The 23,170-nt window shown below is 38.6% G+C and overlaps 1 protein-coding gene across 1 annotated transcript in view; it reads left to right on the top strand.

The window, feature by feature from the left end:
- The window catches only part of LOC132194158 (uncharacterized), a 60,579-nt gene that overhangs the window by 29,962 nt on the left and 7,447 nt on the right, over window positions 1–23,170 (top strand). Inside the window, exons 5-13 of the mRNA XM_059615274.1 lie at window positions 2,936–3,018; window positions 5,446–5,541; window positions 17,588–17,700; window positions 20,255–20,319; window positions 20,693–20,852; window positions 21,477–21,613; window positions 21,763–21,967; window positions 22,022–22,186; window positions 22,348–22,647. Of these exons, the coding sequence (XP_059471257.1) occupies window positions 2,936–3,018; window positions 5,446–5,541; window positions 17,588–17,700; window positions 20,255–20,319; window positions 20,693–20,852; window positions 21,477–21,613; window positions 21,763–21,967; window positions 22,022–22,186; window positions 22,348–22,647 (1,324 nt within the window). The remainder of the gene's footprint in view (window positions 1–2,935; window positions 3,019–5,445; window positions 5,542–17,587; window positions 17,701–20,254; window positions 20,320–20,692; window positions 20,853–21,476; window positions 21,614–21,762; window positions 21,968–22,021; window positions 22,187–22,347; window positions 22,648–23,170) is intronic.

Genomic DNA, 23,170 nt, shown 5'->3' with positions numbered 1-23,170 from the left:
GCTTGTTTTTCTGCTTTCGACGATGATTGAAAGAGAAAAAAACGCGCCGCGCACGAAACAACAACATGACACTGCAGTAATTTCAGATATGGGAAGGAAACTCGAGCCGGGAACATCTCATGGGTACCGAGCGAGAGAGGTGGATCGTGATTGATGTCGATGCCGAGCACGTGAGAGATCAAAAAGGCCCAGCAACAATCAAAATAATGAGTCGCGGCAACCGCTGCGAATACCAAGCGTGGCGTCACTTGATTTTGTCTAAAAGGAATTTTTCCGCCACCGCCCCGCGGGGGTCGGTGCTGCTCTCAAATTTGAGCAGATGAGATTTGTGACTTTAAATTAAGTCGACTGCGTCCCGTTGAGAAAATTGAGACTTTCGCGTGGCGAAGAAGCCCCTCGCTGGCAAACTCCCGCAGTTAAGACTTCTCATCACGTACGCGTGCAGAACCAAGGTTTCCACCAAACTCTCTGCTGCCGATTATTAAGCCCCCTGGAAATTTCAAGCGCTCATCGTGGATTTTCAATATAAGGGGCTTGTTAACGCAAACAATTCGGAGTTGATTTCCGTATCAAAAGCACGGCATTTCTAATTTGTACCTCATTCTAGCTAATTGTAAGTCAACGGTCAATCGGTTCATTGCGGTAAAAAGTTTAACGTTGTAAAGTTTAATATTCCCTGTGATTCCCTGCTAGAAATTTACAGCTTACCTTGAATGAAAGACCAGGGAAAGTACATAAAAATCTTTTCAACATGGCAAAGTAAAAATTTCTTGGATCATAAGAAAAATGATTAATTTAAATATGCTTGCAAATTTTAATAGTCGTAGTTTCTTCCGAAATACTAACAATTTAATGAAAATTGAGAATCTTTGAAAATTGAAGAACTTTACCTTTCAGAAAAAAAATTGAATCATACAATAATTTATTTTTGTTATTAATTAATATAATCACCATTTTTGGTTTTTCAATTTCTTCTTCTTGCAAATTGATAAAAAATTGGAAAAGAAAAAAATAGCTCAATGGCTTAAAATTTGAGGATTCTGATAGGATCAAAATAGGCTTTTGTTTGATTGTTGCTCCTTTTTTTGCTCTTAACAGTCACAATTATTGCTCCTTCAATTGGCAAAAAAAAAGCAAAAAAGGCTATCCATATTTTCTTTGCATTAAATTTCTTTCTATTTTGGTGCAGATTATGTAATTTTGAGCAAAATATTATAAAGAATTTTTTATAGCAGACATGCACATTAAACGCTGTTCTTTATTGTCACTATAAATTAAAAAAAAAAAAATCCTTTGGGGTCTCATCATACTTGCAACAGCAATTTGGTTTCCACTTTTGTCAGCCAATCAGATACGGCACCAGTTTGATGGTACTATTTATCTGATTGGCCCACAAACAAAAGAAACGTGATTTTATTGATGCATAAACCGCCACCAAAAACTCCATAATTTGATTGTTGAACTTAAAACTAGTAGCCGCTATTAAAAAAATCATCAACTTCATGTTTTTCTAATAAGACAAAACAAATTTCTTTGAAATTTAATTTTTGTTTTCAATTTTACTAGAAAAATTTGTTTAAATTTTTCTAGCTTATTTCCATGCATTCAATTTTCTCGGAACTCTACAAAGGAAATTTAAGGGCGTTGCTCTTGCAGCGTAACTCGAGTCGGAGTTTCCTTTTGAGCGCTCCCCTGCCGCCGCTAATTAATTAAACGGCCGCTTAATCACAGTCTTGTCACCTCAGCGGAGCAGCGAAAAGAGCGCCGGTACTTTCCGCGCGCGGTGGTCTCTAATCCGTTAAGAACTTGTCGCCCGAGTCTGCTCAGGTGAGGACGGGAAAAAGAGCCACACGATGTTTCAAAGCATGAGCACCACCGCATAAAAATATGTGCTCGGAGTGCGATGAATGGCGAATGACGGGCTGAAAATGGATGGATGATCGAGCGAGCGAGCGAGGCAGGCGAGCATTCCATCCAGCTAATACTTTTTTATTGCTCTTTGTAAAACAGCACCGGCGTTTTTTCCGCTGGGTTGAATTCTGCTTGCACTGCGTTCCGCAAGCTAATCCCAGCCAGCCTTGCCGTGCCTCGCTGCCCCCGCCTGCAAACTCTTTCTCTGCGCGCCCCGTTCATCTCCTCAGACCTGCCTCGTGTTGATCTATTTCCTTTCCCTCAGCAGCAATTCGTAACAAGAACGAGGAGGCCACACAAGCTGTTGCTTTTTGGGGAAGTAATCTTTGAGTGGTTTGTCTAACCCAAAAGAGGATCACCAATTTTTCTCCGCGGATATTTTACGTCAAACTACCTGACCAAATTCAACGTTCTTTCTCCGTGCTGCATCCAATCCCGGGACAAAGAGGATTTAGTTCAAAGTATAAACAACCGAAGCCGGCTAAGCCTGTTGAACATGAAAGTTATATTTAGATTAGCCTCATATGGACATTGTTGTTCATTTATGAAATCCATCTTGGTACAACTTTTGGGACTTTCACTTCAATTTACAAAGTTTTATTAAAAATCAAATGTGCGCAATTCTATTTTTTTTTTATTAAAACCCATAAAATTCAAAGAAAATAGATACAAGGTATTATATTTATTTACTATTTATTATGAAAAACGAATGGGTGAATGGATTTTAAAATTTTAAACGATTGGAAAACTTTTATTTAAAAATTTAAAATTTATAAAACGTAATGTTTTTTTCTTTTTTATTTTTTTTTACAGGATCAGGATACACTTTAGTCAGTAAAAGCTTTTGCTTTTTGCAGACGGATTTATGCGCTGCTTTTTTAATTGAAAAGTACCTCTTGTAACTTGAAATGCGAAACCCTCGTTTTTAGAGAGGAGAAAACAATATTGTTTTGAACGTACTTCTGCTCAAATTTGCATGCCGTTTCCACGCTGTTTACTCCACTGTGCTTTTGTCTTTTTCCAGGCACATGACTGTGGACGCTGTTTTATGCACCTGCACCGACTCCAGGTTTTACGGGCCTCTCTGCGAGTTCTCCAACGTCACGGGTGAGCAATTTTTTACATAAAAGTGACGCTCAATGAGAGCCTTAAAAAATTCCCAAAGGGTCCTCGTCTGAATAACGCTCAACCAACGTGCCGTAATTTTTTTCCCCGTGCACAGTCTGGCACGAACTGAAAGAAAGGCAGAGATTTTTTTTCGTAAAAAATTCAAATTAACTTATCGACCTTTTTTAATATGGAAAAGAGTAGCACTGCTGGCAGACTTGAACGTGGAGCACAAGAATGTGAAATATTTATGAATTACAAGCTGGGTCTTGTGAGCCCTTCTAGTCTTACTTAGGAGCAGATGGTGCGTCCGCTATGTTTCATCGATTTGTTATTAAAATTCGCGCCGTATCGACAACAATGCTTCGTCGATAAGGACGAGCTGGAATTTATCTTTAATACATGAACCACGAGTTACACAATAACAGGCGGGCGTTGTTGCTCTCGTTATGTGTAATTTATGCGGACCCACACGTGTTAATATCCTCGGAGCAATAAAAGACTGTATGTGGGGAATAAACTACGCGTGTAGTGCAAAATTCTACAAGCATGACTGAGAGAAACAGCAGCAGGTGATGAGAACAGACACGACCGACGTGTGGTATGCAACCTGCCCGGCACGGCTGCTCGCCATGCTGCATAGCAGATTTTCCCCAGGAGGCAAAGATATAATTTCCTGGTGGAGCGGAGAGTTATGAACTCGTTCGTAAATTGATCCCTTCCTTGAAATAAATCAACGAAATTATTGATAAAAAATTCCTCTGCATTAGCATTTTGATACATTCTATATTTTTAATGTGATTTAAAAAAACTTGCTTTATTATGAAATAATATTTCTCCAAAATATAAATCCCTAATATTTGCTTTATTTAGCTTTTTTAAATCACAATTTATTATTATTAAAAAAATTCAAACTCCATTTTTCCACAGAATTGACACACAAGCAGAAGATTTTAGTTTGGGTTTGAGTGAAATTACTGAAATTAGTATCACATCGAAGCAGACTGACATTTGTAAAAACTGCCCCTTTTTCGTCTATGGCTCATTGTAAACCAATTTTGACGTTTTAAATAATTTATTACGAAATAGGATTACCAAAGCCATCGGGAAAAGATTTTTCCATACCAAATGCTACAATTTCATTCAAAATTTAAACACATATGAGGTGAACACTTGAATCCTAATTTTAATATCCTGCACATCCTGCAGGGTTTGAGGTTGAAAAGTGAGATATTGTTTATGACTCTCTCAGGTCTTTTACCCCAGCACAAGGAAATCAATTTTCCTCTTGAGCGGTGCGCCCCATAAAAGTAATATTCACTTCTGGCCTGGGAGAATGGATTGGCTCGTTGACTCAGGCAGGCTGCAAATTCTCGGCGATCATTTTGTCTTGCCCGTTCCGCCCTGATATCCAGCGCACGTTCTTTTTGAATCTATTTCTCTGGCCGCAAGGCACCTTTTCCTATTTCCATCAGAACACGCCAAATCGCAGCGACTGAGAGATAAAGGCCACTTTTTCTTCTTCCCTTGTCCAATTGTGTTGAATAAGCACTGTCCGGCGAGATCGCCCTCTGTTTTATTTATTACAAATATTTTGCGCGGAAATAAATTCCCCGGACGGAACAAGATCGATTGCTGCGCTCAAGTCTCGCAGCGATCGGAATTTCAAAGGGCACCGGAGAGTCAAATCGTAAAACAGGAAGATACTTCAGAAAGCAAAAAATTCCCTTAAAATGCATGCTTGTTTGTAGGAAATTTTTAACCATCATTCTATGTATTTAAATAGCTTTCGTAAACTTTAAAAAATATTTAATTGCAACTCAAGAAAATAATTTTATGGTTTTATTTAAAGCTTTCAAACTTAATAAATTTTAATTAAAGAAATTTTTTTAGTTACCATTTACATTTTATTTCTTTATTGATTTTATTTTATTGTTAAACAGTGTAAATGGTAATTAGTTATAAAAAAATAAAACAAAATTTAAGTGATTTAAAAAAATACTTGTCAATAAATACTTCTAATTAAATTATATCAAACGAAACCTCTAGACCTTTAATCTTCATGCCGTTATTCTGGCACAAAAACATGATAATTATAAAGAAAATTATTTTTTTTAATAATAATATTTTAGTTACTTACTATTCAATTTTAACATTGAATATTTAAATTCTAATTATTTCGCCGTAGGTTCCAAAAGTAGGACGAAAATTGCTCTCTAAACAAATTGTCTCTCCAAAACGGCGAGCAGTGCCTTTTTTGTCGTTAAACAATTGAATCAAATAATCAAGTCCGTGGAAGCGTCGTCCCTCATCCCTGCATAGGCCAATTTCAATTGAACAGACCTCATTCATGAATAATTCCGAGACCGCCCGGCCAGTTGGTGAACGCGTAAACACACATTATTAATCACGTCGCCATTGTTTCAGACTGCGAGCAGGGTGGCCTGTGTGAGGCGCAGTGTACTTTCGACGGCAACCCCCAGTCAGCCTGCAAATGCGGTTTGGGGGCGGCGGTTCCAGTTGGTGAGTAGTCTCTCGAGGGCGTCAGGCCTTCTCGTTAAGCTCTTTCCCTGGGTCGCTCAGGGAGACAAGCAAAATCTCCTGTTGCACGCCTAATTGCTGCCTATTCAAGGAATTCGTGGAGATTTTCAAAAGCCAGTAGGAAATTTCCGTTGGGCTTCAAAGGAATTTTCAATTTCTTTGAAATAGATTTCCGACGATTTAGCCCAAATCATAAATTATCATACAATTCACCACCGTTTTGAGGAAACCATAAAAATCAAAATAATTGATTGATATCCTATTTTTTACAATCAAAAGTAACAAATTGCAAAATTACATCTGAATAACCAACAGCCATAAAGCTACCGTTGAGATGATACAAATCGTTTTCGAAACATCCAGTTTTGGTTCACCCATATTTTGCGTCACCGCGTTGTGACCGGCGATAAGGCGTCATTATTACTGTGTAAGAGTTGCTGCAATAACGACGCAGGCGATGTTCTGGCACACGCAAATAATCTCTCTCTGCATATGCAGTCTCGTAAATTGCGTCGTTCGACGCGCTTTATTTATTGAGCTCATCGTAACAACTCGGGTATTGCGACAGGCAAACCTAATTTGAGGTGATAGCATCGCGCGCGCACTGATTGCCATCTTTATTGTGTTGCACGCGTGAAATAAATTCCAGGCTTGCCTTCAATGCTCTCAAATTAATCTGTTTACGCTCATCGAAGTGAAATTTACGCTATAAAGTTGGTCTTTAAAAAAAAAATTAATTAAATATGCATTAGACTTTATACTTCATAAATAAAAAAGTTAATTATCTTATTTTTTTAATCCATGTAAATTTTTTGCACTTTTTAAGTGATATTATTTAAAGAATAAATGTTCATTTTTTTTTTTAATTAAATGTCATTGTGATGCTTCATTGAAAGGCTAAAGTTTATTTTCATTCCAAAAAAATTTGTTTTCCGTATGCATTTTAAACTTTAGAACTGTTCGGAACTTTTTTGTTCAACACCAAGGCAACAAACCTGCAGCTCTGTTGCACCTTATTTATACAAATGTTTACATTTGTGGCATCGCGGGGATTGGTCCCTTTTTTTCCTCTACACTCACTCTGCTTTTTTTCTCAAAGTGAGAAAGAGCGTCTGAAAGGAATATTTTACTACAGATCTCTCAATTCCATTTTGAAAATCCGCACACTCACGTGAGCGGAATGGAACCTTCTATGTATGCATGTTTTTTTTTCAGAGAGCGAATTTGGTCGGGTCGCGACTTTGAAAACAGACGCTGCGTTGTTAAATATTCATTTTGCTGTCGCGAGGTGCGAGGAAAAGCAGGAAATTCTTGCAAAATCTGTGTCATATGTTCACATGATATGTCATGATTATTGTGATATTGCTTTCGGAAACCAAGAAATCTTGGAGATTCAACTGGAGTCGGGAGACGAGGCTCGTATCTCATTAAGAAGAATTATCACTGCTGTCACTCAGACTTGAAAACTCGTCAGTGAATATTCTCGCCCCCCTTGTGGAACATAATCTAAGAAGCAAATCTGTATTTAGAACGCCAACAGCCACGTGACTCGACTAACTACAGCAAATAAAAAATCGTTACCCATTTTGCGAGGCGGAAATTGCTCATATATGAAATTCTCGGTCGCCACCGTTACGCGTTATTTGTAAGACTTGCGAAACCTGAGCGAGCAAACGACGTTATTAAAAGTGTGCAAATTGGTGGAAAAGTTTTCTCGTTATAAATTTACAAAAAAAAAACCAGCAAGTGGCTTTGTGTTTTTAAAAGAATTTACGCAGCAAGTGGGGCGAAACATCGAAGATGGGAAAACGCACTTGCTCAGGGTCAAAATAGTTAATTCGAATGAGAGACGGTGCGAGCGGAAGCGGCCGGGAAAATTGAAATTAATTCGCCCCTTGATGGTGTAACACATCAGAGCGCCGGCGAATTCGCGTCACGTCGTTCGCCAAGGAGCCGTTGAAGCAAAGGGGTGAGCGATGATCTCGCTGGCTGTGCGTTTAATTGGATTTGCAGACACCGAGAACACTCATTAGCACCCCAGGCAGCGCCAATCATGATATTCAATGAGATCGCCGCCGCCTCGCAAGAATCCCGAATTGGCTCTCTCCGGCACACTCTCGCGCTGTCAATACTCGCTCGTCACACTCGGCGGAATTTTCGCTGACGACTCCCCTCGATAATTCTCCCTGATATTATTTTCGTTCGTTCGCAGAGGATTCTCTCTCGAAAGTTGCTTCGGAGCGCTCGTCGGATATTAGTTTTTTGCCGGGGGAAAAAGTTGCGATTGGGCTCGCCAGTGGACAGAATTAAAAAGCAGCGACGACGCTCGCTCTCTCTCTGTAAAAGGGCGAGCAGCATGCAGAGGCGCACTTGAAAAATCAATTTCTCGGCGCTGTTTCCTGATGCGGCTCTTTCTCTCCTTTCTTCTCTTCATCTTCTCAATTTTTATCGCACAAGAGCGCGCGGCCTCTCTTTCTCCTTCCTTCTTTTGCAATATTTCTGCTTAAACGAGTGCCAATAATGTAGCATCATAAAAATTCCTTATCTTCGCGCGAGCTGAAAAATATTGCCGCGATGGCGGCGAGTCCCTTTCTCATTCGCTCACTCAAGGGAAAGTCGTCGGTTCGAGATGCGTGATGGATGGAAGCTCTAATTAGTGCCAATATTGTGATGACCGCCATTTATCATCGATTCAATATTTGCTCCGAAAGGAAATGACAGCAGCGAGAGAGTTTTTTTCTCTTTTTTTCCTGCTGGATTAGTTTTTTACTCTCTTCGCATTTTCAATGGATTCAAAAGCTGGCACGTTGCATACCCATAAAATCATAAATAATTATTATCAAGTACTTTGCCAATACAGCGAAAAATTATTTTAACAGAATTGACCTCATTAAATGTGAACGAACAAATGTTCAAAAAATACGCTGATGATGATATTTTTGCCTAGCTTGTTTAGTGAAGAATTTTTAAAATATAATTCAAATAAAGCGTGGTAAATTTTAATTTCATTCCTCTTAATTTAAAATTAGCATTAGAATAAAATTTCATAAATATGATTACTCTTCACAATAATTATCTCGATGGTGGAATTTTATTTTTTGCAATATTCTGATAAGTTCTCTATCTAATTATTTTTGTTGTTTCATTTGAAGCTTTAAAACTTGATAAAAATTTTAATTGAAGATTTTTATGTAGTAAGAATTTATTAATTATTTCTCTGTTGATTTAATTTTTTTTATAAACAGTATCAATGGTAATTAGTTGAAAAGAATAAAACAAAAATTTAAGTGATTTAAAAATAAATACTTATAAACAAATATTTCTAAATAAAATATATGAAACAAAACCTCAAGTTTTTAAATATTCATGCTGAACGTTATTCTGGAACAAAAACATGACAGTTATAACAAAAATGAATTTGTAATAGTAATATTTGAGTTACTTATAATTCAATTTAAACATTGACTAATTATATCGCCCAAAAAAACAAATCTATATAAAAACATCACGTTCCAAAAGTAGGACGAAAATTGATCTGATTATTTTTTTTTTCAATTGAATCAAATAATTATTTCGATGATGAAATTATATTTTTGCAATATTCCGATAAGTTTTCTATCCAATTGACTCTGTAAAGAGCTTTGAATTGATTTCACAGTGAATGATAATTCATATTCCACTGTTTTAACGATTATAAGTGTTCATTTACAAAGCCGTGCACATTCATTTCGTGCCAATCTTCATGATTCAACCATTTTCTCACTTGGATGATTTTAAAAGAATTCAAGCAAGCAATATGAATTATGCAATATCTTATTGCGAAATATCTATGGGAGCATTAAATTTAATTTCAATTGAATGCTCTTACTCGGTAGAAGTGCAAACAACGTCTTGTTTGTGGTTCACAAGTGCACTCGGTTGCATATGTCATGGCTAAATGCACCTGCCCATAACGCGCGAGTAAACTGCTATAGAGATAAGGATGCTATGAGACGAAAGTAGGACAGCCCTGCACGCAGTCTTGTTTCGTTCTTTTCTAACAATGGGCGTTGCGGAAATAAAAATAATCCGGCTGCGCCGCGCATCTAATAGAATATAAATTGAACGTCAACCGCACGCCGCCCTCGCTGCGTATCTTGTGTGTGTTTCGCCTCAGAATTATGTATCTGCAAAGAATAATGGCGGCCGGAAGACAATAAGTAACATTGTGTGTGTGACGCAAACGACTGGCTTTAGCTGCCGGGCTGCGGAGGAACTGGCTCGCTCGCTCGCTCTCTGTGCTTCTTGAGGGCTTTTGATTGAGCTGGCCGCGCCACGACAAGGGAGGCCTCCTCATTCACATCCCTTTGCAGTGCCGCTTTTACCCTCGCCAGGCTGGACCCAACTAAACACGATTTGCAGCGGCGTTCCTTTGTTGTCACTTGCAACGTTTTCCCAGGTGTCCTTTTTTACCTCGCTTCCTATTTTTTGTCGCAGTGTCTTCCGACAATGTTGTGTAGGGTGATGTTTTTTTCCTAATTGTTTGTCTCCCTTTTACCCACCACCAGGCTGGAAATTACAGAATTCGAGCTTTAAATCCTGCTGAGATTATAATTGGGCCTTTTTCTGAAATCTATAATTTAGCTTATGATGCAAAAATTTATGTAAAATTAAATTTTAGAAATCTACTTAAAAAAGCAGGTAATAATAATATCAATTAATATTTTAATTCAACTGAAACTGAAATATATATTGTTAAAATAAAAATGCCAATTAATTCAGGTTTTTTTATTATTTTTACTTTAAATTTTTTTCATAAAATTGATTTTTTTAAATATAATTTGTATGTATCCCAATTATCAGTTTTATATTTTTGTCTAAAATATTCTTAAACATTTTTACGAAAACTTTGTCAAATAACATTCACCTATTCGCCTAAAATAATTTATTCTTGACTAACTTCAGACCAAAAAAATCTAATGTATAGTTGCAACGGTTCCAATTGTCCTTTCTCCATTTTTAACAAAAGCTAGTAGTGCTGTTCAATTCTATATATGACTTTCAATTAATTATAGTTCTGGTTCATAATAGATAAAAAAAAAGGTTGAAAAGTTCGGAAAAGTTAATTTCAAATAATGGATCGCAGTTGATCAGCAATCTTCGAATTCTTCGAGGGGACAAAGGGACTTTCCTAGACCCAATTTTTATTGTTAAGAGTTCAATGAAATCGCCTTTTCTTCTCTAATAAGACCTAATGCAAATTGGTTGTACTCGAACAAACTTGGAGATTGGATCGCGGCCTGAAAAATTCCACCGAGGGCGACCTCCCTGCAGCTTTCTCAATTACTTTTCTTGCGCCTTTTCCATTTTTAATGGCCGATCCGATCTGGCAAACTTTTACTTTCCCTCCTCCCCAGTTATGAGTTGAACAATTCTTTTCTTCTCCTCCTCTCCGGCGAGACTTCTTTTTTGTGTGGGGACTTAATAACCTTCTGCTCAGTTTTTCCCAACTACCTGCTCGTAGAATTTTTAAGCAGAAAACTGTCGCCGAAAAAGTAAGAGTCCTTGCCCTAAAAATTCGCCTTGCCCGCAGAGACCGCTCGGAAATACCAATCAAGCAGCAACAGCCGCCGGAACGAAGAAATTTTTCAATCAATGAAACCAAATCACTGGCGCCGCGACGCCTTCACTCTTTCAGACTGCGCGTTTTGAATATTTAATAGGATCCTTCCGACGACCTTGCAGAAATAAATCCGAAAGAGCTAAAAGCAACCGTGCGCCGCTTGATGGGAAAAAAACCAATCAGTCCATTTGAGAGTTTTATTTTGGATGAGGGAGGAAGTTGTCAAAATCTTTATTAAGCCTTTTTGTTTTGTTATGTTTGCTGAAAGAAGAATTTAAAAAGAATCTCTACTCTATTAAAAATGTCAATCTTCGCAATCAGCTCAAAAAAATAACAAGAACGTATTTTAGAAAATCGTAATTTAAGAGGTATTTTGCACAAGGATATTCATGCGGTAATAAGAAAATCTGAGGGTTTTTAAAAAAAGAGAGAGAATAGTCGGCAACAGAAGATTTAAGTTTCAGAAACTCGTAACATTTCTCATTATCTAATCTTTCCTGAAATATTTCTTATTTTTTGGAGTAAAAAAGAAAAATGTATTTTTAGTTATTTATTGGTTTTTAAGAGTTATTTAAAAAAGTTTTTGTTATGCTTCAAAACTTTTGTCACCATTATATTATGCATTTCATCTATTTTTTTCAGGCGTCAAAAGGCACCTTTATGCTTTGCATCCGTCTTTATATATGAAAAGCGGTTCAAAAGTGAAATGGAGCGTAGAACGAAACGCATCCGTTGGATCATTTGAACTTTATAATTAAATTTACATCCAATGCCATCCCTGCAGCTATTCTTCAAACAAATTGGAGCTCTCACTCCTGAGCTGATCGAATTTTAATGCGCCGACTTTGACTTCCGACGTGAATTTATGCCATAAAGAGAGAGACTGAAACGTTTTTTTTTTTATAAAAGCCCACGCCGTTTCTGCTCAAAGCCTGAAGGCTTTGAGAAATAATCACAAAAGAGCGCACTTTCCGATTCAAATCAATTAGCAGCAAAATTTGGTGCCTTCGGCTCTGACATTTCACTACACCATTTATAAATGGAGACGAAATGAGAGAGAAAGGCCAGACGCGGCCTGCGTCGTTTTATTTACAGGTCTCTGCTCTTAGGACTAAGCAAATAAAAGCTAATAAAAGCAGAGAAGAACGCGCCGCCCGGTTTCTTTTCCCCTTTTTCTCATGCAATTTCGCCTCATTTTGTCCGCACTGTTCTTTATGAACGCATATAAAATTCCTCTTTTTTAATATTCAAACCGCAGCACACTGGGCATTAAAACTTCCTCCGCTCGAGGATATTGCGTTTTGCTCTCGAATATTTTGTTGTTGTTATGCATCATGTGTATAAAATATTTCCGCTCGCCGTTTTTTCAAAATTATTTTCACCATGTCCACAGCGACGTCACTCGTCGACAGCAAAATGCACAAAAGAAGGGCAAACACATCGATTTGATTTGCAAATGGGCATAATCGAGCCGCGGCAGCTACGAAATCGATCTGCGCAAATAATTAGCTCGTTCGCAGTGTTGTCATTAGCGGTTCCGGCCGATGAGCGGCTGGCGGAAATCAAGCGGTGATTTATGTTGCTCGATTAGCGCACAGTCTGACGAGTGCGAACACCGCGAGAGGATGCTTTATTGCCAGATTAATTCCAGTGCGTTCATTCGCATTTGTAGCCAAAGCGTGAGGTCGGCAACCCACCATCAAGTGGTTAATCATTTTACACATTGCACATTATTCAACCCGGAGGAGCGATCAAATTTGCATATCCAGTCATTTTTTTTTCAATTTTACGCTCCCTGGTTTGAGAATAAATTGCCAATTATGGATGATTTAACATGAGGTAATTATAATTTACACAATTCAGGTGTGGAATATTATGCGATAATTATGTGTTAATTGCTTTCCTTTTTCCTGAATAATATTTTTCTTCAACTATATTATATCAAAATTACCAAAATAAATGTTTGGCGTATATTGTAATGTCAGATATTGAAATTTTATTGCTTTAATTAGGCTGATTCGAGGAAACTTTCTTCAAAATTAACCTGGCAGATACTGATAAAAAAAGGAATATTATCGAATTTTTCGCAAACTTTACATTGGAATAAATATTTTTGTTGAAATCAGCCATTGAGATGAAGAATCAAATTATTTGTTAAAAAATAGACACAAAATTATTATTATGCTTCTTAAATTACATAGAAAAAAGTGTATAATTTGGTCCAGTCATCGGCGAGGGAGCTCCGGAGTGTCACACAAAAAAAGAACGATGAGCCGCCAAAAATAAAAGGTTGCGTGCAATTGTCGGCGACGCTGTTTCAGTTTCCCACACGTTAATTGTTTTCTAATTAGAATAAAAAAATATAAAATGTACAGAATTTCCTTCGAGTTTTATGGAACTTAAATTAACATAAATATTTTTCACATTCATTGAAAAACACAACGCAAAAAGTGTTAAAACCATTCAGGAAAAATATACAAAGAAATTAAAATACATAAAAACTTTCCAAGAAGCCTATAGAGTCACATGGCCATGCCAATTTTCAAGCCCTTTCTTTTTATAAGGGGTTAAGTTATCCACGAATGAATCTTCTTCTGATGAATATTTTTTTACCGTATAAATCAAGTAATAAAAAACAATTTGCAAATCTTGGAAATTGAATCCAAAAGTTAAATTATCATAAGCATTAACATTTTGATTATTGGAATTTTAAATTTAAAACAAAAAGTTTCTACAGTAATTTTTTTTCAAGTTGTCGCGTGTTAGCTTCACTAGCCGCCAACGAAGCTAGCTACTGAGCCCTGGCGCCTCGACAAGGCCCGCGACCTGACCAGGGAAAAATTTTTTTGGTGTTCTCTAGCTAGAAGAACTTTTTTTAGTTTTTATTTCTACCTACAACTACACCTCAACCCAATTACAACCAAAAAACCAAAAATTAAAACACAATTACTTACAAATTCTCAACACAATAACCTTTTGCAGATGTCTAGCTTCTTCTTCTTTTTTCTTTCTTCGTAAAAACCAAACGTAAAATAACGCACACACTAACACTGGCACAACCGAATTTAACGGGGAACGGTGAACGGTGGGGGGGTTTACGATGACCCAGAGGTGAGGCCCTGAGCGTCACCTGCTGGGGCGCGGGGCTCGAACCCGAGCCGTGGGCCACCACGATAACCGAATTCTGTAGTAGTGTTTACTACTGTATGCGAGACCGAAATCGGGTCCCTACCAACTTCCGGAGACCTTTCAGGGCGTACGGTACCCTTGAGACATCCAACCCCGATGCCGCGACCCAATTACCTCAAATTCCGAAAATACCTAATTAGCGCATGGAATACAAATACATCATCATTAAGTAACAAGAAACACAATAAACACTGGCACAACCGATTTTAGGGGAACAGTCAACGGTGGGGGGCTTACGATGACCCAGAGATGAACCCTGAGCGTGACCTGCTGGGGCGCGGGGCTCGAACCCGGGCAGTGGGCCACCGCGATATCCGACTCTGAGAGACCGGGAAAATCGCGTCCCTACCAACTTCCGGAAACCTGACAGGGTGTACGGTACCCTTGAGACATCCAACCCCGATGCCGCGACCCAATTACCTCTTGAAACCTGAATAGTGCGTGGATTACAAATACATCGTCATCAAATTATCAAAAATACATATACATAAATGATATTTTTACAAATACATATAAATAACAGATCTCTTCAATCTTCTCTCTTCGCTCTTCTTTCTTCAATCTTCTTTCTTCTTGGGGCCCCAATCACGATGATATCCTAAAAATACACACTGACAAAATTACATCATGATTAATTATAAAATACAGCATAAATCATAAAAATATACATATACTAATAATTTATTAGTAACCACCACCACCAAAAATCCACACTCGCACACACACACACACATGCATACCCTCCACCACCACCATTATCCCTCCACCCCCCGAAAATCCACCACCCGCCGAGCCGAAGCAGGAGACCAGGGTCATTGCGGGCCAGGGGGCTTTGCGGTGCACCCCTCAGTCCTTCTCAGGAACCGGAATTTACTATCCGCAAGCGGTTACCCCTCCTCAGGACCCTCAGATGCCCCCCTCCACCCCCAGAAGCGACCCACTCACCTGGACACTGCATGTTGGCAAGCCCTGGACAGCATCCAATCCGAAGACTCTGGACACTAACACACGACCACACCGACACCTCCGGCCACGACGAGGGCCAACCTCACACTGACGCAATATGATGCCACCTATGGCGTTTTAGGGCGTTTTTCTCACAGCTGATTGCCTTCTTCCTTACACTCTTACTGTCGAGTTTCAGATCAAATAATTTACTTTTTTTAAATAAACTAAACTATACTGAATATTTTTTCCAGATATTTTATCGATTTAAAATTATTTTCTGTAATAATATGGTTCCAAAATAAAGAAATATATAAACGTTACATTATTAAGGAGGGCGAAATAATAAACAAAAATTAATTATGAAACATGTTTTTTTTTAACCTTTTTTTTATTAAATTTATATTTGTAGCTCTCAGTCAGGAAATTACCGTAGTTTCATTAATTTGTTTGTTATTATATCTTGAGCTTTATCTATCATAATTTAATCCTTATTAATCTTGCCCTTTTGTTACGTTGATATATTTTATTTTATCCTGTAAATTCCTTCCTGAAAATAAATTTCGCATTTAACTTTGAGGACCTAAAAATTAATATAGTGAATAATGGAAATGAAGAGATCGGGCTTTTCCTCGTTGCAGAAAAATTGTTTTTATTCAAAAACAAATGGCTCATTTGTGTTGGTGAGCCATTTGTTTTTGAATAAAAACAATTTTTCTGCAACGAGGAAAAGCCCGATCTCTTCATTTCCATGATCATCTCCTCGAGTGTCAACTTCTTCAAACAAATAGTGAATAATTCCAGTCAAATGTTTAATTTAACAAGAAGACCAGTTTTTTTTAACTCTTTTGGCGACAAAAAGCTCAGCGACCATACACACAAGTAAACGACCGCGGCCGACGAGATTTCGGTTTCGGCCCAAAACCCAAGTGAGCATTTTTATCAAGACGGAGGCAACCGGCGTGGCAGGCCCGTCTAGCAGGTTGCATAACTCGGAACAAAATAATTATTTCCAACCTTCAATCTTCATAATTTCAATGCGTTGTGATAAATGAATTATAAATTCAAAATATGATAGGAAATCTTGTAATAACAGAAATTTTTTAGAGTTCTAATTGAATATTTCAGTTGTTTAATCAAAATCTTTACATAAAAAAGGATGAAAATTCATAATTATTATTATTGTTGTTTATTTGTCCAAATTGTTACTTACAAATTGTTGAAAACATTTATTTGGAAAAAAGAAATAGTTTGACAAAACGGCACCACCACTAGCAAAAATTTTGCTAAATTTCCGAGGCCAAATTTAGCATTTGTCTTACTTTTCCTGTATTTTGTAATTTTATTTTATAAGAATTAAACCTGCGTGGCTTTCATAATTATTTGAGCACAAAAATCAATAGAACACTTTGAAAAGAAGGTAGAAAAAATCGTACAATTAGGAACACCTGCGTTTTTTTATAGAGCCGGGCTTCCTGTTGACAAGGTTTGTTAACGACTTGCGCGAATTTTGACGAGCCTCTCTTTTATTTCGGTACAAAACCGGCGACGAAATATAAAGTAGACGTTTTTTTTTGCATGAGTACCACTCTCCCCTTTGACCTGGAGCAATGAGCGAGGGGGTCGGTGGCCGTTTCGTGCTCATTAAATCCCTGGAGGGCATTCTCGCACTTGCACACGTTTCTTTTCTCTGCTCGGCGCGTAAATCATTTCAGCAACAACACCCACGCCAGCCAGCTCTTATAAATTATGAGGCGCTCATTTGGTCCTGTTTTGCCGTTATAATAATCTTTCTCTCTCTGCTGCTGCTGCTCGGCGTGGAAACGCCGCCAGATTTTTTTGCTGTTGCTTTATGGGAAGACAGATGGGATTAGGTTGCTTGTGCGAAAGCCACTCGAAAACAGCCAGTTCGGAATTTATGCCTCCCTTTCCCGGTTCACGTTTCACCTATGACGCCTGGAAAGACTACTTGAGACTTGAGACGAACCTAAACTCGCCCACTTGCTTCACCAGGAGCTTTTTTCATTTTACATGCACGGTCCCCTTTGTCCCCAACTTTCAGCAAAAATGGCTCTACAATTTAAAGTGCTCCGGGGACCCTCCCGCTGCTTTCTATTTTAGAACTGCATTATGTGTATGTACGAGGGGGGCCAGTCAAAGATCAAAGGCATTACGAGTTAACTTTAAGAGCAAAGATTTGCTTAGTTTAACAATATCTTTCTGCAGAGACTCTTTGAATTTTCTGAAGTCCTTTTCCTCATTTTATTACATTTCCCTTAATTTTGCTTTCAGATCGTGCTCGATACGAGACGACCCTCGAGCTGCTGAACAAAACCCACTCTCGGGCGTCGCCGTCCTCTGTGGCAGCTGCGGTCAACCCTTTGGATGAGGTGATTGCTGGCAAGGTGAGAATTTTCAAACTGTGTTTACACTTCCTCAAGTATAACGGATCCATCTATATCTGTGCTTTTCAAACAAATAACTCTCCAGTGAGCATGCACGAGTGTCTCTTCAACCCGCATATAGCTGGAAGAGAAATGCAAAATTGTTTTCCGCTCCATTAGAACGTTCGAAGTGCACCGCAGTCTGTAGATGGATTGAAAAGAACGAGAGTTTGCATCTCGAGTAACGATCCGAGAATTGGAACGAGAATAAACTATTCCATTATTATACAGTTTGCAATGTTTATCTTGCACTGATTGACCGGTCGCAATAACAATTCCCTTCCAGGGAACCTCGTCAGTATCCATTCAACCGTTGTAATCACTTTTAAATTTACTGATAAGAAATAAATATTGAAGCATCACAAGTTAATTATAGGAATTTCCCAAAATTTTACGATCTGCAAAAGCTTCAACTGTAATTATTTTGTAAAAAAAAATTAAATTAAACATTTTTAATTCTTAATTTGTTTATTGCTTAAAAAAACATGTTAATTTTTGTTTCCCTGGATTAAATAAGTATAAAAACGTTTCAGCAACTTAAGCTTATGATTTTTGTGCTCGTCTACCAAATTTACGCTCCTATTTAAAATGTTAATAACGTGGTAAGTTTTCTTATATTATAAGAATACTGACGTACAAAGGATTTGCGATCTTCCCTTGTATAATTCTTCCTCCAATCATCGCTCGACAGAAGTTTGAGTAGCGAGTAAGTGCATTTGCATTCAAGTGAGAGCTGTGGTTGACCCCTTGTGACCCTACCCGTGCCCGGTGACTTGTTGCGAGAAGATAGCCTCTGGCGCCTTTGCTCGTGCTCTATTCTACTGACATGGATTTACCTATCTCTTGCAACGCATGCCCGGATTTATGAGTCTGTGTATAAATCACACGGAGTGAACGTGTGTATATTTTCTCTCATAATTGAATTCACCACAGGTGCTCGAGCTATATTTTGAAATGCTCCGTGAATAATACATGAAGAATGAAAATTTTGAAAGAAATTTAAATTATGGTAATTTTGAAGTGCGGGTGAAAATTGTGAAAATTTAGCAGGAAGAGCACCGAATAGTCATGGTGAGTGGACGTGCTAGGCCGAAAACGTGCTTTTGACCAGGGAGGCTTGACGGCGTTGAAAGCTTTGTTGCTTTTTCGATTTAGACGCTGCGTGCTGCCGCGAAATTCAAGCTTTATCGCCTCCGGCACGCCGTGTTATGCAAAATTAGCGGCGCCAGCGGTCACGCCGGCGCCTTTGAAGTAAAAGCCCTTTTGGTTTTGGCTTTTGCTGCAAAGGTCGGGTCACGATCCATTGCATCCCAATATTGACGCAGGGCTGCCTATTATATAATGAAGTTTAATGATATCCTGTCACGGGCAACAATGCAAAACGTGCAAAATGCCACGCTCGTCAAATCTGATATGGAACCGAGCGCGGTGACCTTTTTGTTGAGCGAGAGATAAAAAGGCGGAAGGGGTGGAAAAGTTGCCGAAGTCATAACTCATTGCCTGCGCCATCTGCGAAATGGAATACCTGTTGAGATGGAGCGGCGCAGGCATTCTTCTCGAGCCGCGATCCAATCTATTTCGGCCGCCTCTCTTTTATGCGCCGGAAATCCTTTAACATCTTTTTCTCCCAATCCTGTTATAACCTCTTTGTAGTACACGCAGTTCGATCCATCTCTGCATCGCCTCTTGTCGACTCAACCTCAAGTGGTGCTTCGGGGCCACTGCGGAACATCCCTCTCTTTTATTGTGTTCTGTCCAAATTCAAACGAGAGTGAGAGAGACCTCAGCGTATTAACCCAGAGCGAGGAAAGAAACTTTGCCCCGCGTAAATCCGTTTTGCCGAAGTAGGATTTTGATGCCATTATTGGGTTTGTTGGTTAAAATTTTAGTTTTTTTTTTTCAAATATTTCTTTCTCAGAAGAGTTGATGACATTTTGAAAATTTTGTGTGAAAATTGTATTTATATCTGGAAAAAAGTTTTAAAATAAAAAAATATATAATTAATGATTATAAGCAAAGTGAAACAGAATTTTCCTTAAAATGACACCTTTGTTTTTTTATAAAAGTTTTTTTTAAAGTTGTTTCATCCTCGGCTTAAAATTTAAATTGCAATTAGAGAAATTATTGATAAACCAACAACCTGAAGCAAACGAATTCAATCAAAGATTAGAATTTTGTCAATAGAGAGGGCCTTTTTTGCAATCCAGGAAACTTTCTCGGTGATTGAAAACGCCGAAATGCTCGAGACAGCCTTATTTGTAGACCAAAGCTCCTTTTTATCTGTCGCCCGTGAAATTTCCAGAGCAAGCTTTTATTAAGGCTTCGTCCATGGTCAATAAGAATTGAGTGCGAGGGCGCGCGGATTTCTATATTGCAGCGTGTCTTCTGCTGCTGCTCTTCCCATTCACCCCAGCATTTGAATAGGAGGTCTTTATGTGCCGGAAAAGTGGTGCCAACGTTTTTTTTTCTACTACCATCCAACGAATTTCTAACGAATCTGCCCTCTTTGTTGCAGCTCCTCAAATTCCTGCGCTCCACCAATTTGACCCGAGTGGAAGACGTCAAGGTCGTCAAAATCATGTAAGCGGAACATTTTGCGTCCCTTGTAAAATCCCTTCTAAATATTTTTGTACCAAAAAAAAAAAATGAAAAATTCAAATAAACAGCAGTTAATTTGTTCTTGATTTAAGTGTAATTTACTGGGCCATTAAAGAGTTAATTTAGCACCGCTGCTTTGAAAATCTTGACGAGCCGCAGTTTAAAAATTTGCCTCTGGCTCGGCCTTTGCTAACTCGTTAATAACTTTGCTGTTTCTTCTGTGCAGTTCTTGCTCGCGTCTCTCTTTGATCTTACTTTAATAAAACAGTGTTGCACGGCTATTTGAAACAATTAATTGCTTTTTATGACTGGAAGCGTTTTTATATATTCAAACGCCATTCGCGCGATGTTGCAGACCCGGCGTTTCGCTCACGTTCAGCTTCATCAGCGCCAAAAACGAGAACCAGGTTTTGCTGGCCATGAACAGTCTCATCCAGAGGGGCCGACTCGGACCCTTTGAACTCAAAAAGACGTCCGCGCGGGATCACAAAAAAGAACCTGCTCTCTTCCTGGAGGTAAAATTTTTAAAGCGCCGAGAATAAAATTAATTAATTTGAATTTCCCGTTGCTGGTGTTCATTAGTGTCAAATGTTTGCCCTTTTGTTTTGTAAAGCGAAACTTTTCAAGGTTTTTGTTGACGCAAATTAGAGTAAAAAGTCACCCGACCGAGTACAGAACATAACTTACACGGCCGAAAATGCCCACTGCGGAAAACGGATAGCGCACCGCACCAGGCAAACAAAGCCTGCAACACACAACACATCCACTTTAAAAATATCACGGCTTCGGAGTGCTGGCTGCTGGAGAGGAAGGGGGCTTCACTTCAACTCTTAACTCAAACAGTCCATTAATTAATGAGCACCAGCAACGCCTGCTGTAGCGTTGAATCTAGAGGCCCCAGGTGGTTTTGCCCTCAGAGATGGAAAACTCTCTTCCACTCTTCAAATAAACAGGGCCGTTTTCCAAATTTATGTTGAATTTTCCCTGCTAGTAAATAAAGTTGGCAATCAACCAGTTGAGTGAAAATATCATTTCTCTCGTCTCACTCAGTTTTATAAAAAATATATTTAAAAGGAGTATTTTATTTTTGAATATCTCCAATAAAAAAATAGTAACTTGCTTCCATTTGTTTTTTACAGAGTGTCCGAGTGAATCGAGATCGAATTTTGCATGTAGGCGATGAGTTCATCGTTTCCTGCTTAGCTCAGGGATCAACAGCCATGGAGTTTCGGTGGTTTAAAGATGGCATTCCAGTAAACGAAAGCCTTGCCCTAAGGTCTGTGCTATTTTATCTCTTGTAATATTTAAATTTGATTAATCTATTTGTTAGATCATATGTTCAAAGTAATACGTTTCCCTTTGTCAATTCTGAATTCGGAGAGTAATCTAAATATAATAAGGTTATTTTGTTTTATTTGTAAATAGGGACATGGAGCAGACATTACTAGATAGAGACAGTCGTGACATGTACACAGCCTTATTAAGGGTTTCCTCGGCCACTCCTTTGGACGAGGGAAACTATACGTGCCAAGTAGTTGACCGCGAAGTGCAGCAGTGCAAATCGCTCTACATCGAAGTCGCCTCTCCACCAATCGTTACCATCAGTCCCATGAGTGTAACTCTTTCGAAGGTAAAGACAGAAAATTGCAAAGAGTTGATAGTTGAAATAGCTGATTTGTTTTAGGGAGAAAACCTGACAATATTTTGCATGTCGTCCAATGACAAACGAAGCGAAAAGTTTGGTTTTAATTGGACAAAGAACAACGCTCTCTTGCCAACAAACGCAGGTCGTGAAATGATGGAGGATTTGCACCCAGACGGCAGTCTTCTCCGCATCTACAATGCTCATGTAAATTTTTTAAACGCACTTATTATACTGAAAAAAAAATTAGATAAAAAATTATTTTAACAAAGCTTACAACTTTTATAAATCTGTTTATAACTTGTCATAAGAATTGTTCTATGCATATTTGATATAATTAAATTATGTTCAATCATTTTACAAAACAGCAAAGCGCAACTTACGCCTGCCACGTTCAAAGCGGCGCTGGTTCGAGCTCAGCAAAGATAGAGGTTTCCGTCACGTCACCAGAGGTGATTCCTTTGTGCAGGGGAGAGAGCCTCATGGGAGTGCAATGGCCTCACACCACCCCAGGCCAGGTGGCCATGCAGCCGTGCCCTGTGCAGCAGCGCTGGAGCACCAGGGCCGCCCGCAGGACCTGCACACTTTACGAAACGGGAGTGGCGCGTTGGCAGACGCCCGATTTCTCCGAGTGCGTCTCGGCGAAATTTGAGAACATCAGGAGGAAGGTGAGATTGTGACGATAAATTTCTGTTGCTACAAACAATTTCTTATAAATTGTGTTGGGCTAGAGATTTGATAGATGACGTGCTTTCTCGAAATGCGCCTAATCCAATTTTCTCTTCTCTAATAAATTGCTTCTTTCCGGTTATAAAATTGTATCCAATTTATCACTCTTGGAAAATAATTTTGTGACGATGTTTCTCTCTTCAACAAGGTTCAATGAGTTCAAGTAAAATGAACAATATTTTCCTTTCCAAAACACGAGAAAATCAAGTGAATTGGCTCAAATACGAGAGCAATATCACAGCTCATTTGCTGTCTAATGACTTTTACCAAAGTACCTCTCTCACTTATTTGCTCACCGAGGGGGAATCTAAAACTTTCGAAGCCTTGACATTGCGTTAATTTATGAAGTCAAGCATCCCTTTCCCATTGCACCCGACTCGTCCTGTGTGCCAACAAGATTTTCAATCGCCTCCATAAAATCGACGTATATTGGCCGTAAAGGACGCCTCCATCGCGCTGATT

Source organism: Neocloeon triangulifer, unplaced genomic scaffold (genome assembly GCF_031216515.1).
Source record: "Neocloeon triangulifer isolate White Clay Creek 2 clone unplaced genomic scaffold, ASM3121651v1 ptg000006l, whole genome shotgun sequence".
NCBI lineage: Eukaryota > Metazoa > Arthropoda > Insecta > Ephemeroptera > Baetidae > Neocloeon > Neocloeon triangulifer.
This window is presented reverse-complemented; position numbering and strand designations above follow the sequence as displayed.